This window comes from Aulostomus chinensis, chromosome 18 (assembly GCF_037954235.1).
Source record: "Aulostomus chinensis isolate RoL2024-O1b breed Wild chromosome 18, RoL_Achi_v1.0, whole genome shotgun sequence".
In the NCBI taxonomy this organism is placed as follows: domain Eukaryota; kingdom Metazoa; phylum Chordata; class Actinopteri; order Syngnathiformes; family Aulostomidae; genus Aulostomus; species Aulostomus chinensis.
The window spans coordinates 16,217,905-16,239,149 of record NC_141337.1 but is presented as its reverse complement, the minus strand read 5'-3'; the positions used below and the strand labels follow the sequence as shown (position 1 = coordinate 16,239,149).

Here is a 21,245-nt window from a genome sequence, read left to right as displayed (position 1 = left end):
CCAGTGGACATCAGTGAAATTGCGTTTTGAACATTGAAACTCCCTCCCGAGTGACTGGTGCCTGTGTGGTCCCTGTGTGTCCAAATACACCGACATTCCTGAGCTGAAGCCAGGACACCTGTTCATCACCTCTGTCTCTCTCTCTCCCCACGTGGGTGAATCTCAAGCAGGTTTACCGCTGGCTTCAGTGTCTCTGTAAGAGTTCAACATCAGCTGTTGTCAGAGGTGTTCACCTGAACAATAACCTGGACTGAACTCCCAACACACAGGCACTGGAACAGAGAGGCCAGAGCAAGCTTCCTCTGCTGGGGACACTGAGGTCTTCTGGAGTGCAGCGGCGCTTCTTCAGACCTTCTACTTCCTCGTGCTGCCATCAGCCTTTTTCTATGCAGCAGCATTTCAGCTGCAGACAGGAGGAAAGTTAACATACTGATGAAGAGGGCCAGTTCTGTGCTGGGGCCCTCTGGGGCCAGGAGAGGTGGTGGGAGACCCCCCCCCCACACACACACACACACACACACACACACACATACACACACACAAAATGAGCAATGAACTTTTTTCTCTGCCTGTAAACGACTTAGGAATGCTCAGATTTTTTTAGATTCTGGACTGGAATGTTCAATCTTTTGTCCAAAACTGGATGATAAATTAATTCTTATCTAAAAACCACCAGATAGAAAAGCCTTTTGGAATTTGATTTTTTTTTTTTTTTAAGAAAAGAAGCGTTAGATCATAAAACAAGAAACCTGACAATCAAATTTCTGTTCAAAATTGTCCAATTGTGGAGTGAGGATTTGCCGTATGGATTTCTTCGTGACCCGGTGACAGACTGTTTGATGGCTATGTCAGCGCTCCACAGAGGCCTGTTTCCAGTGAATAATCCCAATAATTACACTGGGCAGCACACGAGGGGAAATTCTTCAAAATAAGAAGAAATTAAGTCATCACGTGTGGGACAGCTCGAGTCGTTCTTGTCCCCTGACCTTTACCTGCAGCCTCCAGGCCACCCTGCCCCTGCTCGCTGTTCTCTGCCCTTCCAAGCTTATTGCAAAATTGCATTGGATTCCGTTTCTCTCTTCTCTTGAAACAAACGCTTACTTTAGCGCTTCGAAGCCTCATTTGAATCTGGTGGAGATGATGTTGCCCACCGAACAGAAGAAACTCTTGATGCCACTGCGCTTCTTAGGCGGGGGCATGAGATGTTCCTCCAGAGAAGCAGCAATTAATTGATCAACTGCTAACTCCTCCAAGGACATGTAGGCCCATATGTTGTCAGCACGACCAAGCCTGCTGCACAGGGTTTTGAATATGGCCTTGTCAGCATTTCTGAAAGTTTCTGGGGTGACTTCAAACTCCAGTCCCTCAACTTTGGCCCATACACTGTGGAACAGATGTTCGGTAAGGACCTTGAACACTTTCAACTCAGTGCTGACCTTTGCCCTTTTAAAAGCCCGAGTGACAAGTTTCTGTATTAAGACCTTGACAGCTGCTTTCCTCACTCCTGCCGTCTTTGTCACTTCCGTCTGTGGTTTTCCCTTCAAAGCAGGTTGGGGTGGAGTCTCTGGCTGGTCTTGTATCTGGAAATGCAAGAAATCTCTGTCTGTCCGTCTGTTTGTGACATCACATCTCATCACATCGATCAACGTCAAACTTGGCGTGTGCGTTGCTAAAGGCTCAAGCAAATGTAGAGCTGAGATGTCACACATGCCGTGATCCCAACAACAGGTATTATGGTTACATGGATGCATAAATACACATAAAAATCCTGCAACGATTCATTGGCAGTTTCTTTTTAGCAGGGTGTTCACACAGCAGCTGAGGAACAAGGCCCATTTTCATCATGGATTAAGGTCTTACTCACCTTACAGACCGGCGTGATTTTGTGTCTTCGACGCCAAATACACTGAAGCAGTGGCTTGACCTTCTTTACACATGTAGAAGGAGCTTCAACAGCACCAGCTATGAATGGATGTTGCAGGAGTTTGGGGAATGTCAACTGCCTCTTGGGGTCCTTAGTCAGGAGACCTCTCAGGAAACTCTGTTCGGGAGACATCACGTATTCACCGTGAATCGGACAGAATAGTTTTGCTTTTCTTGAGGTCCTTCATGGTGAATATCTGCTGGCTTAAGGCAACTTGTTTTTGGTAACGCACACGAGCGCATTATAGTGCAGAAATCTGCAGAGGACAAAGTATGAGAACCTAGCAGTCGTGTACCTTGCAGATGTTGCTCATGGTGCCTGGGATCTTGACTGGATCTCTCTCATTGCCATCATCAACACGGGATGCTTGGGGGGTTCTCTCAAAGTGCTCCAGCTCCGACATTAATTCCTGGTATTCAGGACATTTCCCAGTGATGAGCAGATTAAGGAGGAAGCCCAGGTTTGTTAAATCCTCGCGTGGGTCAAATGGCTGCCTCTTCTTTTTCTTAGGGGATTTGTGGAAAAATCCCCACATCGGTGGGTCATTTTTTACCACCTCGGCACACCTAAGACAGAATCCCATTTAATTAATCCTGGTATATAACGATTCACACAGCAATGGACTCCTTCAAAACCTCCTTACCCAAAGTCATACAGTGTAACCAGCCCATTTTCTCCCAACATGATGTTTCGTGGGTACAGGTCTTGATGACTTATGTGTCTCAAATGTAAATAATATAATGCCGATGCAAGCTGGCAGGCGATGTCAGCAACCTTGGTGAAAGGAGAAGGAACAAAGTGATGATTGTGGAAAATCACATATTCTGGCATGACTGTGAGCTATGAATGAGTACCTGTTTTTCTGGGAGGGTGTTTGCCTCGTCGATAACCTTAAGGAGATCTCGGCCCTCGACAAACTCCATCACAATGACGGTCTGTCAAAACATGGAACAATTAAGGGACGTCATAAGATGATGTGATTCATCAAGAGCTTCAACAGGGACTTCACCTCATCTTACCTGTTGTTTGGTCTCAAAACTGTCAATAAATCTCACTATGTTGGGATGTTTAAGAGATTTGGTGATGCTGATTTCCCTCTTTTGACGTCTAAACTCGTAGGCACCGCAAAACTTAGGCATAAACTTCAGAGCCACAACCTGAAGGAAATTCAAGAGGGGACACGTTGAAGCTAAGTAGACAAGTCTGGAAATCCAAGTTGTAACCAAAGTTACTTACTCTGCCAGTGGCTTTCTCTATTCCCTTGTGAACCTCACCAAAAAAGCCCATTCCTAACTGTTCACAAACTTCATAGCAATCCATGTTAACAACAGGTGGCATGAGGTACCAGCTGAGGAGAACTGGAATTCCTCTTTATGTTGCAACAAAATATGTAATTGTTCTTTCTGGGAAGAGATGCCTCTGCAAAATTTTAACTCTAAAAAGGGATGTTAATATTAATTATTTCACAAACCAAATCTTATAAAGCAACGAACAGCTGGCGTCCCATAGATGTGCAGGATCAGTATCAGACTGGTGGCAGTCATCATCACTGACATGACAGTCCTGAGAGGTGTCTGTCATCATCACTGACATGACAGTCCTGAGAGGTGTCTGTCATCATCACTGACATGACAGTCCTGAGAGGTGTCTGTCATCATCACTGACATGACAGTCCTGAGAGGTGGCAGTCATCATCACTGACATGACAGTCCTGAGAGGTGTCTGTCATCATCACTAACATGACAGTCCTGAGAGGTGTCTGTCATCATCACTGACATGACAGTCCTGAGAGGTGTCTGTCATCATCCGTGACATCACAATCCTTAAAGGTGTCTGTCAATCATCACGCCCTCATGATGTGTTCATTTGCAATTCTAGAAAAAGGAATTGCAAGCTACACAAAATAATCCAGGCTAGCTGTGTATGTGACCATTGGTTCTAAAATTAAAGCAAATACTTCAAGTGACACCAAAGGTTTTTTTTCCAGTAATTATCACTTTGCCATGCAGTAAATGATACAGTAATTCAACAACTTTAGTGAAGTACCAAGTTTTATAATTGATTAGCAGCACTGTTGTTTTCATGAACAGCAGTTCTTTTTATTGTGAACGGGTTAGAAAAGTTAAAGTATAGAAGTATAGCTCGTTCTGTCTTGAAATGCAATGATTTTGGAATAAAATCCGGACATTTTTTTCTGGAAACATTGGAAACGTTTCTTTAGTAGCTTTGAAAACCGAGGTGAGAACCGACCCCTGATTCCAAAACAGAGGTTTGAACCAAATCTGCATCTTTTAGCTAAAGGTGGAGGGAAGCGCGTCACCACTGAAGGCCACAAGGAAAACACAGAGGTGAAGGAGATTTTCAGGAGAAAATATTTTGACATTTGACTCCACAGTCTGTGGCTCTGAAATGAGATTTTTGGATTCAGTTTGTATTCAAGTTCCCTCAAGTGTACTAAATGTGCCTTGCTGCACACTGAGCAGTGTTCTATTGTCTCCAGCAGGAAACCCCACATTCGGGGGTGCGCGAGTGTCTTTCATCTCTCAAACTACAGCGTCTATCAGGCTAAAATATTACGCGCACACTCATGGCTGAATGTCCAAAAACTCTGCTGTGTTGTTTTTATGATGTGCAGCATTCATCACTGTTTCCTCTTGGAAGTGGTCGTGCCGCGGCCGGCCTTGGTCCCCCTTTCAGGATTGATTCCGCCGAATCGCCTGAAAAACACAGGAGTCCAAGATCAGGGGCTGGACATAAATAAAGTCTGCTATCCAGAGCACGGCTGGGTGGTTTGGAACAACATCAAATGTCAGCCTGTGTTTGAGCAAATACACTGATAGACGTTGTTGTGACATTGTAGGGACGGCTGTTGCTGCATTCAAAACCTGGACAAACAGGATTTTTGATAAACAGTCACTCGTTTTTTGGATAATGACCAACCAGCCAGAGACAAATATGAAACTGGCCAGTGTGAGGACAAGATGATGATTGTTTATTCAGGTCACCCTTGTGGGCGGCACGGTGCTGCAGTGGCTCGCACTGTCGCCTCACAGCAAGAAGGTACAGGGAGAACATGGAGACTCCACTCAGAAAGACCTCCTGCCCAAGTTGGGACTCCAACCTGGAACCTTCTTACTGGGAGGCCACAGTGCAAACCACTGCACCACCGTGCTGCCCAGTGAACACGATCCTTTACATTTTATTTTGGATGAAAATAGTCCCATGTAATTTCACCAATGTACCATTCTTTATTCCTATAAATAAAACAAATCTGAATCAAATTTGAATAAAACATAAACAGAAGTAAATCTATAGAACATGTAACATGTTTTTAGTGGTGTGAAACAACAAGCAACAACAAATATTCTTTGGAATGTAACAATCAGTGCACAATCAGCCCTTATATGTGTTGTTGGCCACTGCTTGAAGTCATTTGTTTTCTCTTTCCCACTCATTCCTGTAGCCTACTTTAGTTTGCACACTGGCGAACTGGAGTCTGACCGGGTAGCGAGGCAAGGCAAGGCAATTTTATTTGTATGGCCCGTTTTCACAAACAGTTTGTCTCAAAGGGCTTCACATGGCATCATAACAACATCCTCTGCCCTTAGACCCTCAGATCGACTGAGGAAAAACTCCATAGAAAACCTTTAACAGGGAAAAATCTGAGAAACCTCAGGGTGAGCAACAGAGGAGGGATCCCTCACCCAGGACGGACAGACGTGCAGTCGATGTTGTTCCAGACAAGAAAACAGTTTACAATGCAGAATGTGGGAAACATGGAAAGGTTAACAACAGCTGAAGAAGGAAACATCTGGAAGGGGAGGCAGGGAGAGCAAGCCAGCTTGATGGGGCACTGGATGGCAGACTGGTTCATGGGAGGGGAGCGCAGGCCAGTGTAATAGTAGGGAATAAAAGGGGGGGGGGGTTGATGCAGGCAGCGGCTGGAGCTCTGGTGGATCTGTGGAAACACAGAGAGACTGCGAGAAACCAAGGCCAAACTGCAAAGTGCAACAAGTAGTGGTAATGACAGTTCCAAAAATGTGCAGGGAGGAGAGGAGGAGGGAGTGGGAGAGAGGAGAGGAGAGGAGAGGAGAGGAGAGGAGAGGAGAGGAGGGAAGGGCTCCATGTAACCTGATGTGTCCCCCAGCAGTCTGAGCCTGTAGCAGCATAGCTATCAATGGTTCAGAGCTACCTGAACCAGTCCTAACTGAAGGCTCTGTCATAAAGGAAAGTCTTAAGCCTGGACTTAAACGTAGTCAGAGTGTCTGCCTCTCTGACCCATGGAGAGATGCTGGTTCCACAGTAGAGGAGCCCGGTAACTAAAGGCTCTACCTCCCAGTCTGTTTTTATTGATACTGGGAATCACTAAAAGACCTGCATTCTGGGAGCGGAGTGCTCTGGTAGGACAGTAGGGACTAATGAGCTCTTTCAAATAGGATGGAGCTTTATCATTGAGAGCCTTATAAGTCAGCAGAAGGACTTTGAAGTCGATTCTAGATCCTACAGGAAGCCAGTGGAGAGAAGCTAAAGTGGGAGAGATGAGTTCTCTCTTCTTAACTCCCGTCAAAACCCTCGCTGCAGCGTTCTGGACCAGCTGGAGACTCTTTAGGGAGTATTTAGGACATCCTGACAGGAGAGAGTTGCAGTAGTCCAGCCGAGAAGTGATAAATGCATGCACCAGTTTCTCAGCATCACTCTGGGAAAGGATATTCCTAATCTTAGCGATACTGCGCAAATGGAAGAAGGCGGTCCTGGTCACATGCTTTATGTGGGAGCTGAAGGAAAGGTCCTGGTCAAAAATGACCCCAAGGTTCCTTGCAGTTGTACTCGGGGTCAAGGTGATGACATCTAGAGTAGAGATCCGATTAGAGAGCGTGTCCCTGAGGTGTTTAGGTCCAAACACAATGACCTCAGTTTTATCTGAATTTAGCATTAAGAAGTTAGAAGACATCCAGGATTTAATGTTTTTTAGGCAGTCTTGCAGATGAGTAAGTTGGCTTGTGTCGTCTGGCTCCATCGACAAGTAGAGTTGTGTGTCGTCCTCCTAACAGTGGAAGTTGATTGAGTGCTTCTGGATTATGTCACCTAATGGGAGCATGTAAAGAGTGAAGAGAATCGGTCCTAAAACTGAACCCTGTGGTACACCATATGTAACTAGTGCTGACATATTTTCAGAAATAAGGGACAAAGTTCTTCCCTTATCGGTTCAAAAAGGGACATGTCTTTTACTTCCCAAATTAGGGAGGATTCCAGTTTTGAAGGGACAGTTGTCAACCCTAATCACCACCTTTCTTTCACGGTAGTCATCTTTCATCTGGGAGATTCCCCAAATCAAAATCAGTCTGTTTGCTCATTTTTTTTCTCTTGTGTAAATTACTTTAGTTTGTTGCTTTGAGTCATTAATTAATTTGAACTTAGTATTTCATCCTGGTCCACTAAAATGTCTCCACTGTATTTGTCTCTTCTACATTTAACCCCTTAAGAATGAACTCCTGCAGGTTGTCTTGAGCATGAAAGGTGCCTTTCCTAAACCTCACCTGTCTAAACATTGTGTGTATGTATATGTATGTATGTGTGTATGTGTAAACTGTATACACACACACACACACACACACACACACACACACACACACACACACAAGCTATGCTTCTTCCCACTCCTTTTTGAATGTCATTTCTTTTCTGTTTTTCTGTCTCACTGTTATTTTGCTTCCTCAGTTTCATGACTATGTTGTGTTTTGTCAATAATTTCTTCCGTAGCAACCAGGAAGCCTTGTACTGTTCGCCTATTTGGAATAAATAAATCCACTGAGGATCCTTCACTAACAGAGAGTGAAGTGCTTCTTGTTTGTTCAGCAGTCTGAGGCTAAAGGGGCTTTGTACAGCTGCACTGTTGTAGTGACAATGTCCCAGTGGTCCTCAAGTGCTGTACACGGCCGCTCACTGCTCCGTAGAGGATGGTTTGAGCACAGAAGACATTTCACCGCACCAGGTTCATGTGACAGTGAGGGATTTCATCTTCTTCTGATATTCCAGCTGAACTGTTGGACAAACAGCTGTATTCTGTCCATCTAGTCTCACTGGTTCAGACACACCTGCAGCTGATGGGTCATGTTCATATGATCTCCAACAAATGGAACAACTCATCTCTTCCTATCTTTGTTTGGACTTTTCTCTCATAAGCTGGTTTAGTCAATAAGATTCCTGCAATTTCGTTGTCACGACCGTGTGCAGGCTTGGCTTGATGAGTCATGTCAGACATGGCAGGAGAAAAACTTCTCATGTGCCTTGGATAACACACTTCTCTCACTGTAATTATAGAATGCATTAGATATTCATGCTTCTCCTCATTGTCTTAGTTAGGAGGGTGACCAGTCCCCAACCACATCAGAGAGACGGTGATGACACCAGCACCAGAGACATTCACCTTGAAGTGCTCAAAGTGGCTGCACTCAACAGACGACAGGTCTGAAAGAAGATGATTGCTGCAGCACTTTTCAATAGAGAGTGGCAGAAAACTCCCACTCCTCTTTGGAAGCAACTGGGAAAACACACTTGTGGTCAAGAAAGAACAACACAGTGGAATTCAATCAGTTCAAAGAGACCTAACAATTTCCCATGAGCTTTGAAAGGTGTTTTGCAGAACATTGGGTCACACTGGAGAAGTCTTTCATTGCTTCCTGCTAGCAGTCATTTATGTAAAAAAGACTTTCCCAGAAAAGTGTAAATTATTGAGTGGTGGAAAAACGTCTCTGAAGAACTTTGAGTCCAAGTGAACGGATGTGACAGAATTCCCTCAAAGCCTCACGGATACATGATGGACAGGAGAACGGGACACATGGACGGGTGGAAGGACGCCCTGAAAAAAAACACACCTACGACCCCGACTGTCTCCAGCGGGGAGGCCTGATCAGATCAGAGCTGGACTCTGACCTGAGTGTTTCCAGGTGACAGTGTGGATCCTCCAGTCCAGCAGACAGCAGCTTCACTCCTGAATCCTGCAGCAGGTTCCAACTCAGGTCCAGTAGTTTCAGTCTGGAGGACTGAGAGCTGAGAACTGAAGACAGAACTGAACAACTTTTCTCTGAGAGGTGACAGCGCTCCAGCCTGAAGAGGAGATGGAACATTTAAAAACATGTCGTTCAATACTCAACGACTCCATGATGAAATCTGGTCTAATTTTATGCTTTTATATGTGAATTGGATTGTTTTATTACTGGGTTTCACCAGCAATGTCAGTAAATGACTTGTTTTAATTGCTTTTTATTCAGCTTTAAAGCGATACTTCACCCACTAAACTGTATTTTGCTTCACCAATATTGAGCTCACAAAGACACCTTTTTCCCTCCTGCTTCACTTCTTTGTTACTCCAGAATGCAGAAAAAGCCAGCAACATCAAAGTTACTTGAAGCTGATGGACGCGACAGCCAAAAACAGCAAAACTGTCCAAAACCATCTGCATGCTAACAACCTTTCAGTGCGTCATGTGGTGTAATCTCCATCATGTTTATCCAGACACAAATTTTGAAGTACTTGAAAGATGATGTACAGAAGAGAGTTGTACATTCACATGCCACTAAAATGGCGGCAAAGTTGGAGATATTGTTCTTCTCTTTCTATTGACTGTTCCATCTGTTGGATTCTACAAACTGAAATACCACAGAGTTAATCTGACTCCAGAAGATGATCAGCCGTGTGCTCATCTTTCTGAGGGGTGGATGACATTCAAGACTTTTACTGTTCATGGGGGTGAGGGCAGAAAGGTTGAGGAGCTGTTTCCAGAGTCACAAGGGGAGAGCTGTTTTATCCTGGAGGTGATGAGGTGGGTAAGTAAGGCAAGGCAAGGCAAGGCAATTTTATTTGTAGAGCCCGTTTTCACAAACAGTTTGTCTCAAAGGGCTTCACATGGCATCATAACAACATCCTCTGCCCTTAGACCCTCACATCGACTGAGGAGAAACTCCATAGAAAACCCTTTTAACAGGGAAAAATCTGAGAAACCTCAGGGTGAGCAACAGAGGAGGGATCCCTCACCCAGGACGGACAGACGTGCAGTCGATGTTGTTCCAGACAAGAAAACAGTTTACAATACAAAATGTGGGAAACACGGAAATGTTAATAACAGCTGAAGAAGGAAGCTTCTGGTAGGGGAGGCAGGGAGAGCAAGCCAGCTTGATGGGGCACTGGATGGCAGACTGGTTCATGGAAGGGGAGCGCAGGCCGGTGTAACAGTAGGGAATAAGAGGGGGGGGGGGGCGATGCAGGCGGCGGTTGGGGCTCTGGTGGATCTGTGGAAACACAGAGAGACTGCGAGAAACCAAGGCCAAACTACAAAGTGCAACAAGTAATGGTAATGACAGTTCCAAAAATGTGCAGGGAGGAGAGGAGGAGAGAGGGGGAGAGGAGAGGAGGGAAGGGCTCCATGTAACCTGATGTGTCCCCCAGCAGTCTAAGCCTGTAGCAGCATAGCTATCAATGGTTCAGAGCTACCTGAACCAGTCCTAACTGAAGGCTCTGTCATAGAGGAAGGTCTTAAGCCTGGACTTAAACGTAGTTAAAGTGTCTGCCTCTCTGACCCATGGAGAGAGCTGGTTCCACAGTAGAGGAGCCCGGTAACTAAAGGCTCTACCTCCCAGTCTGTTGTCGGAGGTGAGCCGGTTGCCATCGCTTCCTGGTTCAGACCAACAGGCTCGGCTCACTGCTGTACACTAAGAAGATGTTGTGTCATTCAGCAGTTTTGCTGGAACAGCTCCGACACTGACACCCATAATGCTCTGTAATGTAATCTGCATACACATGAAGACACACACACACACACACACACACACACACACACTACACTGCTGTGAAGAAAGAAGAAAGGACATGTCCCATAATTACAAATAGAGACACTGTCCAGACACTGTACTGCAGCAGTAAGGTCAAAGGTCAAAGCAGAGGATTTCCTTTTAATCACCTGGTATTTCTTCCATTCCCGCTATCTTTTAATAAACATTAAAGCTTGATAAATTTCTGAAGATTACCCTGTTGGTGTATGAGCAGCAGCTCCCTCTGCTGGATTGAGGCAGTTAATACATTTTCCTGTCTTCCACTGCCTTGTAGCACGCATGATCTTTTCAGGAGGAAGTGACATCTTTCTTCTGATCCATCCTGGGTGAAGTCAGCCTCCTCCACCTGGATGGAATTCAGATTTTTGCTCCTGCTGAAGCAGGACACGTGCTTGCTGGATGAGGGCTGAGGAGGATCACTTCTGTTGCATGTTTTTCATGTTTCACAACCTCATACAATCACCAAACCTAGCAGGGTTTGTCGAGGCTCAGGGAACAAACAAGATAACATGAGATTGGAGGTTTTATTCAAGATTAAACACATCTTCTCCTGTTTTGATAGCCACTCTGAGACGTTCCCCCTTCAGTGAGAATATCACAAACATCACCAGCACACGGAGGCATCAACGATGTAAACCATCGTTGAAACACTACTCTACACTTCTGAGCTGATGAAACTGTTAGTGGGAAATATGAAACTCAAACCAATGCCAGCTAACGTGTTGGTCATGTGGGGTCCTTTTAGTAGCCTACTATTCAGGGTCCGTTCTTGAAAAGAGGCTGCACAATGGAAGACCACTCTCATCTTTTTCTTTTTGGGGTGATACACACCGTGGTGTGAAATGTAGGACACCCTGGCCTCGTGGTCAGCTCCAACTCCAACTCCAGGCTGAAAATGAGTCCCACTCTGGCCCTGGTGCAGGATGCCTGGGTGTTAAAGTACACGTTCCATGCTCTCTGTCCTTTTTCTTGCAGAACTTCACAAGATGGCTTGAACTCAGGCATGAAAAGCAGACACCTTTGGACTTCAAAAACTCCACCTGCTCCTTGTGAGGCTGATTTGGTGCAAAGCTCCCATGTTTCTCTTTCTTTGCTGGAGGCCTTTTCTTGTCGCTCTTTCCAGCAGTGGTTGGTGGCTGTCAAGATATCGTGGAGGAGAGGATCTGTTGTTATTTTGGTTTGATGTTCTCTGTAGTTCACCCAGTGGGTAAATTCTCGCTCTTCACTCGTTTCTCTCTTTATGGTGTATGCTTCAGCACGCCAACGCTCGTTCAGGTTGTAACTTGGATACCACTTTCTGTAGGTTGGTGGGGTTATCCATCTCCTCCAGGGCCTCAATGTCCTCCATTGTGTTGCACCTGACTAGGAGCATGGTGTAGGCGTTGAGTGCCTTTACGTCTTCAGACTTTAACTGCGGCCACTGTGGTGCCGTGTCAAATTAGGTGCTGGCAATCCGTAGTTGGTCTCCGTAGTGCTTCTTAAGCAGCTGCTTAGCTTCCTTGTAGCCTCTGCTAGGTTGTGGTCCATCATTTCTTTACACATTTAAATTCCTCTACTGTCTGAACAAAGTCATCTTCCATACCATCTTGGTCGCATTGCTCAAGATGAACTTCTTTCATCAATACTTGCATCACATTCTTTCTGTTAGCCTACGTGACCTGTCCTGCACCTTCAATGTACGATTTTCCACATCTGTATGCTCCTTTTCCACATCCATCTTATCACTTCCAGTGTGGACGTTAGCTTTCATTTATTTTCAGCTGGAAGCTCCTATCTTTACCACATTCACTGTTACAGGCAGACAATATGAAAAGTTCTTTTCACCTTGCCTCCTAGAGTCAAAGGGAAACCTGTTTTCCTACTTCAGATTGTCTTCTGGTTCTTTGCATCCAACGAGTCTTCATCAGGATCCATCCAATTCCATGCCACTTGTTCTCCGTCCGTTCGGTGTTATTTAGCTCCGTCGCTAGTTTTTGACAAATGTAGGTGTATTCTCCAAAAACCTTTTCTGCAAAAGGAACACCCTTGAAGCCAGAATAAAAGCGAGTCTTGAACGTGAACGACAGGACAACAACTTGTAGTTTACAATTTAATGTAAATAATAAAAGTTGCACAATAATAAAATTCAGGTCACACGCTCAAAAACTGCTTCTAGGCTGGCTTCATCTCGCCAAGGCTGGCATCCAGGTAAGTCACGTGACTGTCGTGTTCTCGTGCACATTTATGAATAAAAATGCTTTGATCACACATCTGTGTTTATTTAAAATGAATAAAGTCTAAATGTAACTGGTGAGTATGAAATAATCATGAGTCTCTTTTTAACTAATTATCAATCGTGACATGTATCCAAATATGAAATATATCAAAACTGTATAGAAACATGTAAACAGCCTTGTATGAACAGGAATTATCAACAGCAGGTCCGATATGAAACAGCCAACTCCTAAATTGGCCCCTACAATTTTCATGAATTGAATGTATGTTCATATAAAAGTGCACTTTCTTAAATCACCACAGTTTTTGACATTTACTTATCTTTGACACAATGGACCAAAAAACAAACAAACCATGTCATGTCAACCACCCACGTTTTGTGCAGGACCTTTTGTTGCCGGACCTGATGACGGTGCTCAGCCTTGAGTCTGTCTGCTCCATTCCTATCTCAATGTCTCGTGGTGCACTTTACTTTGTTAGTTTTCTTTAAAAAATAAAAACGACTGAAGTCAAACTATTTGCTTTCAGTTTCATTGTACGAGGAACAAACACCTCCAGAAGTCACCAGCTGACACCTGCTTAAGAGTTAAGTGACGCTGCATTGTTGTTGAGAAAATGTGACAGCCTGGTGAGTGGAAAGTAAGTCTCCACCATCTGCACCATTTCAAGAACCTCACTGGGACTTGGAGGAAAGATTCATGCACCAGCTGTCATGAGACCTCCTGTGTCTCAGCAGAGGTTTCACAACTCACCACAGAGAGAAGGGAACTTTATTCACACAAATATGAAGATGTTCAGTGTGAAAAATTCCACCCATGAACCAATCTTGAAAATCTGGCAAAGAATTACTGATATTTCAAATTTGGAGGAAAAATGCAAGGTACTTTATTTGTCAAATGGACTGAGCCAAGGGTGGCACGGTGGTGCAGTGGTCAGCACTGTCGCCTCACAACAAGAAGGTTCTGGGTTTGAGACCCGGCTCGGGCACAGGGTCTTCTTGTGTGGAGTCTCCATGTTCTCCCTGTTCCTGTGTGGGTTCTCTCTGGTACTCCAGCTTCCTCCACAATCCAAAGACATCAAGAGGGGACGAGGCTGATTGATACTCTAAACTGACTGTAGGTGTGACTGTGAGTGTGAATGGTTGTCTGTCTCTATGTGTTGGTCCTGTGATGGACTGGTGACCTGTCCAGGGTGAACCCTATTGCCCGAAAGTCACTGGGATAGGCTCCACCCCCACCGCCTCCCACTACCCTTAAGAGGAATAAGCAGAATAACGGATGGATGAACTGACACAAAACAAACTGAGTATATTTTTGATGTCAATTTTATTTTCTTTAAACAAACATTCTAAAAAAAATCAAAAGAAAAGGAAAATAAAACTAGAACTGGTCCATCTGAGCTGCTGTTCTCTGTCTCCTTCTCATGCCAGGTTTTCTCCAGCAACTCCAGCATGAGCTTTCCAGCTTCAGCCACCATTCTTTCTTCTTCCCGAACAGACAGCCAAAACAGGCCACTGCTGCGGGTGTGGCCCAATCTAAGCTTCCTCCTGGAAGAAAATAAGGTTAGAAGTTTAATGGCTCAAGATATATTTCTAGTTTACTGAAATGTATCATCTCTGAGTCTTAAAAGACTGATGAAGGTGAGCCTACCTGTGCTGATCTCCACCATCAACAATCCTGGCTCTTTTGGGGTGAGGGGGTGCGCTCAGGCAATCTTCTGAGCGTTGTCTCTTCACTCCCCTGATGTCACCCCAGTGGCCTCTGCTGAGAGGAGGATCTCGTTTGCTCCTCTTAGCAGGGGGAGGAGCCATCTGATGGAATCTGCTGGCCATGGAGTAAGGAAATATTATTTAGTTGGGTGCAAGATGTGTTTGACTTTACTGAAAAAGGTCAACCTCTGAGTCTTTAAAGACTGATGAAGGTGAGCCTACCTGTGCTGATCTCTTTCAGGGCGAGGGGGTGTGCTCATGACGTCTTCTGAGCGTTTTCTCTTCACTCCCCTGATGTCAACCCAGTGGCCACTGCTGTGGGGAGCATCCCATTTGCTCCTCTTAGCAGGGGGAGGAGCAAACCAATGGAATCCACTGGCCATATAGGAGGGAAATATTATTTAGTTGGGTGCAAGATTTTTTGACTTTGCTGAAAAAGGTCAACCTCTGAGTCTTTAAAGACTGATGAAGGTGAGCCTACCTGTGCTGATCTCTTTCGGGGTGAGGGGGTGCGCTCATGCCGTCTTCTGAGCGTTGTCTCTTCACTCCCCTGATGTCACCCCAGTGGCCTATGCTGAGAGGATCTCGTTTGCTCCTCTTAGCAGGGGGAGGAGCCATCTGATGGATTCGGCTGGCCATGTCGGAGGGAAATATTATTTAGTTGGGTGCAAGATGTGTTTGACTTCCTGAAAAAGGTCAACCTCTGAGTCTTTAAAGACTGATGAAGGTGAGCCTACCTGTGCTGATCTCTTTCAGGGCGAGGGGGTGCGCTCATGCCGTCTCCTGAGCGTTGTCTCTTCACTCCCCTGATGTCACCCCAGTGGCCTCTGCTGAGAGGATCTCGTTTGCTCCTCTTAGCAGGGGGAGGAGCTATCTGATGGAATCGGCTGGCCATGTCGGAGGGAAATATTATTTAGTTGGGTGCAAGATGTGTTTGACTTTCTGAAAAAGTTCAACCTCTGAGTCTTTAAAGACTGATGAAGGTGAGCCTACCTGTGCTGATCTCTTTCAGGGCGAGGGGGTGCGCTCATGCCGTCTTCTGAGCGTTGTCTCTTCACTCCCCTGATGTCACCCCAGTGGCCACTGCTGTGGGGAGCATCCCGTTTGCTCCTCTTAGCAGGGGGAGGAGCAAACCAATGGAATCCACTGACCATGTAGGAGGGAAATATTATTTAGTTGGGTGCAAGATGATTTTGACTTTGCTGAAAAAGGTCAACCTCTGAGTCTTTAAAGACTGCTGAAGGTGAGCCTACCTGTGCTGATCTCTTTCGGGGTGAGGGGGTGCGCTCATGCCGTCTTCTGAGCGTTGTCTCTTCACTCCCCTGATGTCACCCCAGTGGCCTATGCTGAGAGGATCTCGTTTGCTCCTCTTAGCAGGGGGAGGAGCCATCTGATGGATTCGGCTGGCCATGTCGGAGGGAAATATTATTTAGTTGGGTGCAAGATGTGTTTGACTTCCTGAAAAAGGTCAACCTCTGAGTCTTTAAAGACTGATGAAGGTGAGCCTACCTGTGCTGATCTCTTTCAGGGTGAGGGGGTGCGCTCATGCCGTCTCCTGAGCGTTGTCTCTTCACTCCCCTGATGTCACCCCAGTGGCCTCTGCTGAGAGGATCTCGTTTGCTCCTCTTAGCAGGGGGAGGAGCCATCTGATGGAATCGGCTGGCCATGTCGGAGGGAAATATTATTTAGTTTGGTGCAAGATGTGTTTGACTTTCTGAAAAAGTTTAACCTCTGAGTCTTTAAAGACTGATGAAGGTGAGCCTACCTGTGCTGATCTCTTTCAGGGCGAGGGGGTGCGCTCATGCCGTCTTCTGAGCGTTGTCTCTTCACTCCCCTGATGTCACCCCAGTGGCCACTGCTGTGGGGAGCATCCCGTTTGCTCCTCTTAGCAGGGGGAGGAGCAAACCAATGGAATCCACTGGCCATGTAGGAGGGAAATATTATTTAGTTGGGTGCAAGATGATTTTGACTTTGCTGAAAAAGGTCAACCTCTGAGTCTTTAAAGACTGATGAAGGTGAGCCTACCTGTGCTGATCTCTTTCGGGGTGAGGGGGTGCGCTCATGCCGTCTTCTGAGCGTTTTCTCTTCACTCCCCTGATTTCACCCCAGTGGCCACTCCTGAGAGGAGCATCCCGTTTGCTCCTCTTAGCAGGGGGAGGAGCAAACCAATGGAATCCACTGGCCATGTAGGAGGGAAATATTATTTAGTTGGGTGCAAGATGATTTTGACTTTGCTGAAAAAGGTCAACCTCTGAGTCTTTAAAGCCTGCTGAAGGTGAGCCTACCTGTGCTGATCTCTTTCGGGGTGAGGGGGTGCGCTCATGCCGTCTTCTGAGCGTTGTCTCTTCACTCCCCTGATGTCACCCCAGTGGCCTCTGCTGAGAGGATCTCGTTTGCTCCTCTTAGCAGGGGGAGGAGCCATCTGATGGATTCGGCTGGCCATGTCGGAGGGAAATATTATTTAGTTGGGTGCAAGATGTGTTTGACTTCCTGAAAAAGGTCAACCTCTGAGTCTTTAAAGACTGATGAAGGTGAGCCTACCTGTGCTGATCTCTTTCAGGGTGAGGGGGTGCGCTCATGCCGTCTGCTGAGCGTTTTCTCTTCACTCCCCTGATATCACCACAGTGGCCTCTACTGAGAGTATCTCGTTTGCTCCTCTTAGCAGGGGGAGGAGCCATTTGATGGAATCGGCTGGCCATGTCGGAGGGAAATATTGTTTAGTTGGGTGCAAGATGTGTTTGACTTCCTGAAAAAGGTCAACCTCTGAGTCTTTAAGACTGATGAAGGTGAGCCTACCTGTGCTGATCTCTTTCGGGGTGAGGGGGTGCGCTCATGCCGTCTTCTGAGCGTTGTCTCTTCACTCCCCTGATGTCTCCCCAGTGGCCTCTGCTGAGAGGATCTCGTTTGCTCCTCTTAGCAGGGGGAGGAGCCATCTGATGGAATTGTCTAGCCATGTAGGAAAGAAATATTATTTAGTTTGGTGCAAGATGTGTTTGACTTTATTGAAAAAGGTCAACCTCTGAGTGTTTAAAGACTGATGAAGGTGAGTCTACCTGTGCTGATCTTCATCATCTGTAGTCCTGAAGGGATCGGGATCAGGATTGTGCTTCCTCTTCTTCTCCTTGATGCCACTCTTCTGTCCACTCTTGTGGGGAAGGTGGTCCAGACGGCTTCTTTTAGCCAGAGAACGACAGAAGGCCTCACGGACCGGGATGGCAGTCCTGGGAGGCAACTGATGTGGAGCTGGCTGTGTCCTGATCTTCGCCATGGACATGATCTTGAAGCAGGACTTTGCACTGAAAGAAAAAATCAAGTCATCCATTAGCCTTGAACATATAACACATACTGAATGAATCATGTTCAGATGAAGCAAATAGATCAGTTCTCTTTACTACATGGCCTGTATGGCCTGCATCCGTCATCAACTCAGTGCAAATGTAAAACTTTTTAAAAATAACTTGCAGAATAAAATGTAGCAAGAGCTCATTCATAAATGTCCCAGACATTACACATAAATCCACATTCACAGAGAGAAGGGAGGAATAGTTCATCAAATTCAGAGTTTGGACTTACTAGGAGCTGCTGGAGTGAACCCCCGTCAAGTGGCTCATGCTCATAAAGGGGTGCTCCTGAGCCTGGCAGGGTGTCATCCGTTGGGACGGATCGAGCTGCAGCAGTCCTTTCATCATGTCCACGAACATGAACGTATCTGCTGCCCTTGTAGCCTGATCTTCATCCCGGATGAAAACTTGTTTGTTGCACTGAAAAATCAAAAGAGAGTTCAGATGGATCACTCAGCTCTCAGAGTAAATAGAAACATCATTGGGATTTTTTCAGTGAGTACAACCTTGATTTTGAACACCATTTCTACTGAGGTCACTTACATGCAGGAGATCATCCAGGCTGCTCAACCAGATTGCCCTGGTCTCCTGGGACACAATCCCAGCATCACTTTGGATCTGCTCTTTTGACTGGGGGGCAGAGTTCAAAGTTATGTCAAGAGATACGCCTCAAAACATTTGTTTAATCCTCTCACAATCCTCAATCAAAACTAAACCAATGCTTTCTGTGTGTCAGTGTAGAGCCTCCTTCTCTTCCTCTGATTGGATCTTAACTCCACATGTCTAAACTAGGCACCAAGTACAGGCCAATTGGAGGTTGATTCTTTAGAAACCCGATCAGTCAATGAAAACAACCCTCATCTATGACCTCTCAGGAAAAATGATGAGTAAGTGATGTTGTTGGTTAAAATATGGAGCACTGAAAGAAGTGTGTGGATTAGTAAGATTCAAGCGTTACTGGAGAGCTCCATACCTTTAATGTCCAGGTGGTGGTGTGAAGGTCAGAGCATTTCTGGAAGAACCTTTCTGTCTTGCTTCCAGAAGCCAGAAGGTTCTCTGGGAGCTGACCCTGAGTCCACATGATGTACCTCAACTAAAGATACAACACAAAGAAAGGCTGTTTTAAACAATTCGTTCATTGACATAGATAATTCACTATAAAAGTTTCAATGAAACAAGGTTGTTGTTTTTTTTTAATATACACTTTGACAGGTTCAATAAAATCTTGATCTGAGTTCAAAACAGAACAGACCTGATGTGCTACTCACCATGTCATATTCATTCCTTGCGCAGTAGAGAAAGACACCAAGGTAAAGCCCTGCAGCGGTGCAGCCGAGAGACCACATGTCTATGGCCTCATTGAACGGAGCTCCCAGCAGGATCTCTGGAGACCTGAGAGAGCATCAACAGTTAAGCTTCAGCCACCAAGACAAAACTCAGAGATCAAATAGGGTTGCAGTTACTCACCGGTATGGCCGGGTCTGAATATATGAGCCCACCTCGGCATCAGACACCTCAAAGGCCAGGCCAAAATCAATGACCTTGAGTCTGTAGGGCTCATGCCGACCGACCAACATGATGTTGTCTAATTTGAGGTCTGCATGGATGATTCCAATAGACCTCAGGTGATGGAGAGCATTTGCTATCTGAAAAGTTATTTAAAGAACAAGGTCAAAAATATTTAATCACAAATCTTTTTCTGAACTCTATTACTTGCAGAACTTGACATGATAGAACGTACCTGAGAGACGAGAGGCCGAATCTCTTCCAGTGGGAGAGGTGTGTTCTGTCTCTCATGCATGACCTGCTGGAGACTCTGATAAAGATGCTCAAATTCGAGGCAGATGTGTCCATCGATGTTGAAATGGCCATACCATTTTACAAGATTGCTCCTGTCTGGGTGCAAGCTGCTTATTTTCTTCAAGGCTGCAATCTGAAAATTTGTGAAAATAAGATTTTGAAATGTCATAAAGGAGGTGGTACGGTGGTGCAGTGGTCAGCCCTATTGCCTCACAGCAAGAAGGTTATGGGTTCAAGCCCTGGCTCCAGCACAGGATCTTTCTGTGTGAGTCTGCATGTTCTCCCTGTTCCTTTGTGGGTTCTCTCTGGTACTCCAGCTTCCTCCCACAGTCCGCAGACATCAAGAGAGGACGAGGCTGATTGATACTCTAAATTGACTGTAGGTGTGACTGTGAGTGTGAATGGTTGTTTGTCTCTATGTGTTGGCCCTGTGATGGACTGGTGACCCGTCCAGGGTGAACCCCGCCTCTCGCCCAAAGGCTGCTGGGATAGGCTCCATCCCCCCACCCCCGTGACCCTTTACAGGATAATCAGTAGACGATGGATGGATGGGTTGACAAAAGAGATTGTAGAGTTCCTCGACATGTCACCAAGTACTATCACAAGTGTGGACACTGAGAATCCTCAGGTTGCCTTCTTACCTCTTCAAGGGCCATTCCAGCAAAATGTCCCTCATTCTTAATCATTTTGATGGCCACTGTCTTCTGTCTTCTGTCACTGTTTTCATCCGTCTTGATGCATTTGGTGACGAGACCAAAGGTGCCTTGTCCAAGGTAGGACACCACCTGGTAGGTGGAAGTTTCGGAGCGCAGCCAGCGAGTCATGGGCTGACTGTGGTGAACCCAGGAAGACATGTTTTTACGCCTGAGATAAGACTTTCTGTGTGACAGCTGATTCTGGAGAACAACTGTTGATGTGAACAGGGTGAAATGTTTTTACTGATGAAGCTGATTTCTTTCATATCCGTGTTTTATATGTGCTGGTGATGTCACTGACACGTGTCTAAATTCCATGATCTGTGATCTCTAAGAAACAAGACAGAAACAACAGATCACAGACTAAATTCAGCTGTCTGTGATCTGTTGTCTCTGACTTGGTTTCTTAGGTCTTACTTGGATCTGAATCCCATCACTCTCACAGAGACGTTGTCTAGCTGGCTGACATCACCAGTTACTGAGTTTCAAGGAAATGTCTGCCTTTGACACATTTTTCCAGCACACTTGCAATTACAGGACTGACCAGTACTCTGATGTGTTTCCTCTTCAACTTCTCTATTTGTGTAATTGTGATCAGGCCACCTGGTGTTCAGTTTAGATGTCCTACAAATTTCTTCATACAAACAAATTAAATGCAACATGACATTAAACTGTACTGACAAACCTAACTAGACGACATCCTAGCCTCACATCTGCATGTTTTGTCTGAGTGTA

At 45.6% G+C, this 21,245-nt stretch overlaps 2 protein-coding genes and 1 long non-coding RNA gene across 3 annotated transcripts; all 3 read right to left on the bottom strand.

Moving 5' to 3' along the window:
- Window positions 1-558: 558 nt before the first annotated feature.
- On the bottom strand, window positions 559-3,384 carry LOC147245401 (serine/threonine-protein kinase 36-like). The gene is made up of 7 exons (XM_086184741.1): window positions 3,161-3,384; window positions 2,944-3,081; window positions 2,779-2,859; window positions 2,568-2,698; window positions 2,220-2,490; window positions 1,865-2,041; window positions 559-1,580 (listed from the first exon to the last, which is right to left on the bottom strand). Exons 1-7 carry the CDS (start codon window positions 3,260-3,262, stop codon window positions 1,119-1,121), a joined length of 1,362 nt encoding a protein of 453 aa, XP_086040867.1. The 5' UTR covers window positions 3,263-3,384; the 3' UTR covers window positions 559-1,118.
- A 10,906-nt stretch (window positions 3,385-14,290) lies between these two features.
- LOC147245400 (uncharacterized) lies at window positions 14,291-15,046 on the bottom strand. Its single transcript, XR_015110135.1, has 3 exons — window positions 14,897-15,046; window positions 14,616-14,786; window positions 14,291-14,512 (listed from the first exon to the last, which is right to left on the bottom strand). It is a non-coding gene; the product is annotated as an uncharacterized LOC147245400 (long non-coding RNA).
- Window positions 15,047-16,760: 1,714 nt separating this feature from the next.
- LOC147245399 (homeodomain-interacting protein kinase 2-like) lies at window positions 16,761-20,839 on the bottom strand. Its single transcript, XM_086185220.1, has 12 exons — window positions 20,457-20,839; window positions 19,757-19,948; window positions 19,483-19,661; window positions 19,284-19,407; window positions 18,989-19,108; window positions 18,559-18,645; window positions 18,248-18,435; window positions 17,728-17,970; window positions 17,471-17,620; window positions 17,216-17,365; window positions 16,960-17,109; window positions 16,761-16,818 (listed from the first exon to the last, which is right to left on the bottom strand). The coding sequence occupies exons 1-12, from the start codon at window positions 20,667-20,669 to the stop codon at window positions 16,761-16,763; spliced, it is 1,854 nt and encodes a 617-aa protein (XP_086041346.1). The 5' UTR covers window positions 20,670-20,839.
- Between the last annotated feature and the right edge of the window lie 406 nt (window positions 20,840-21,245).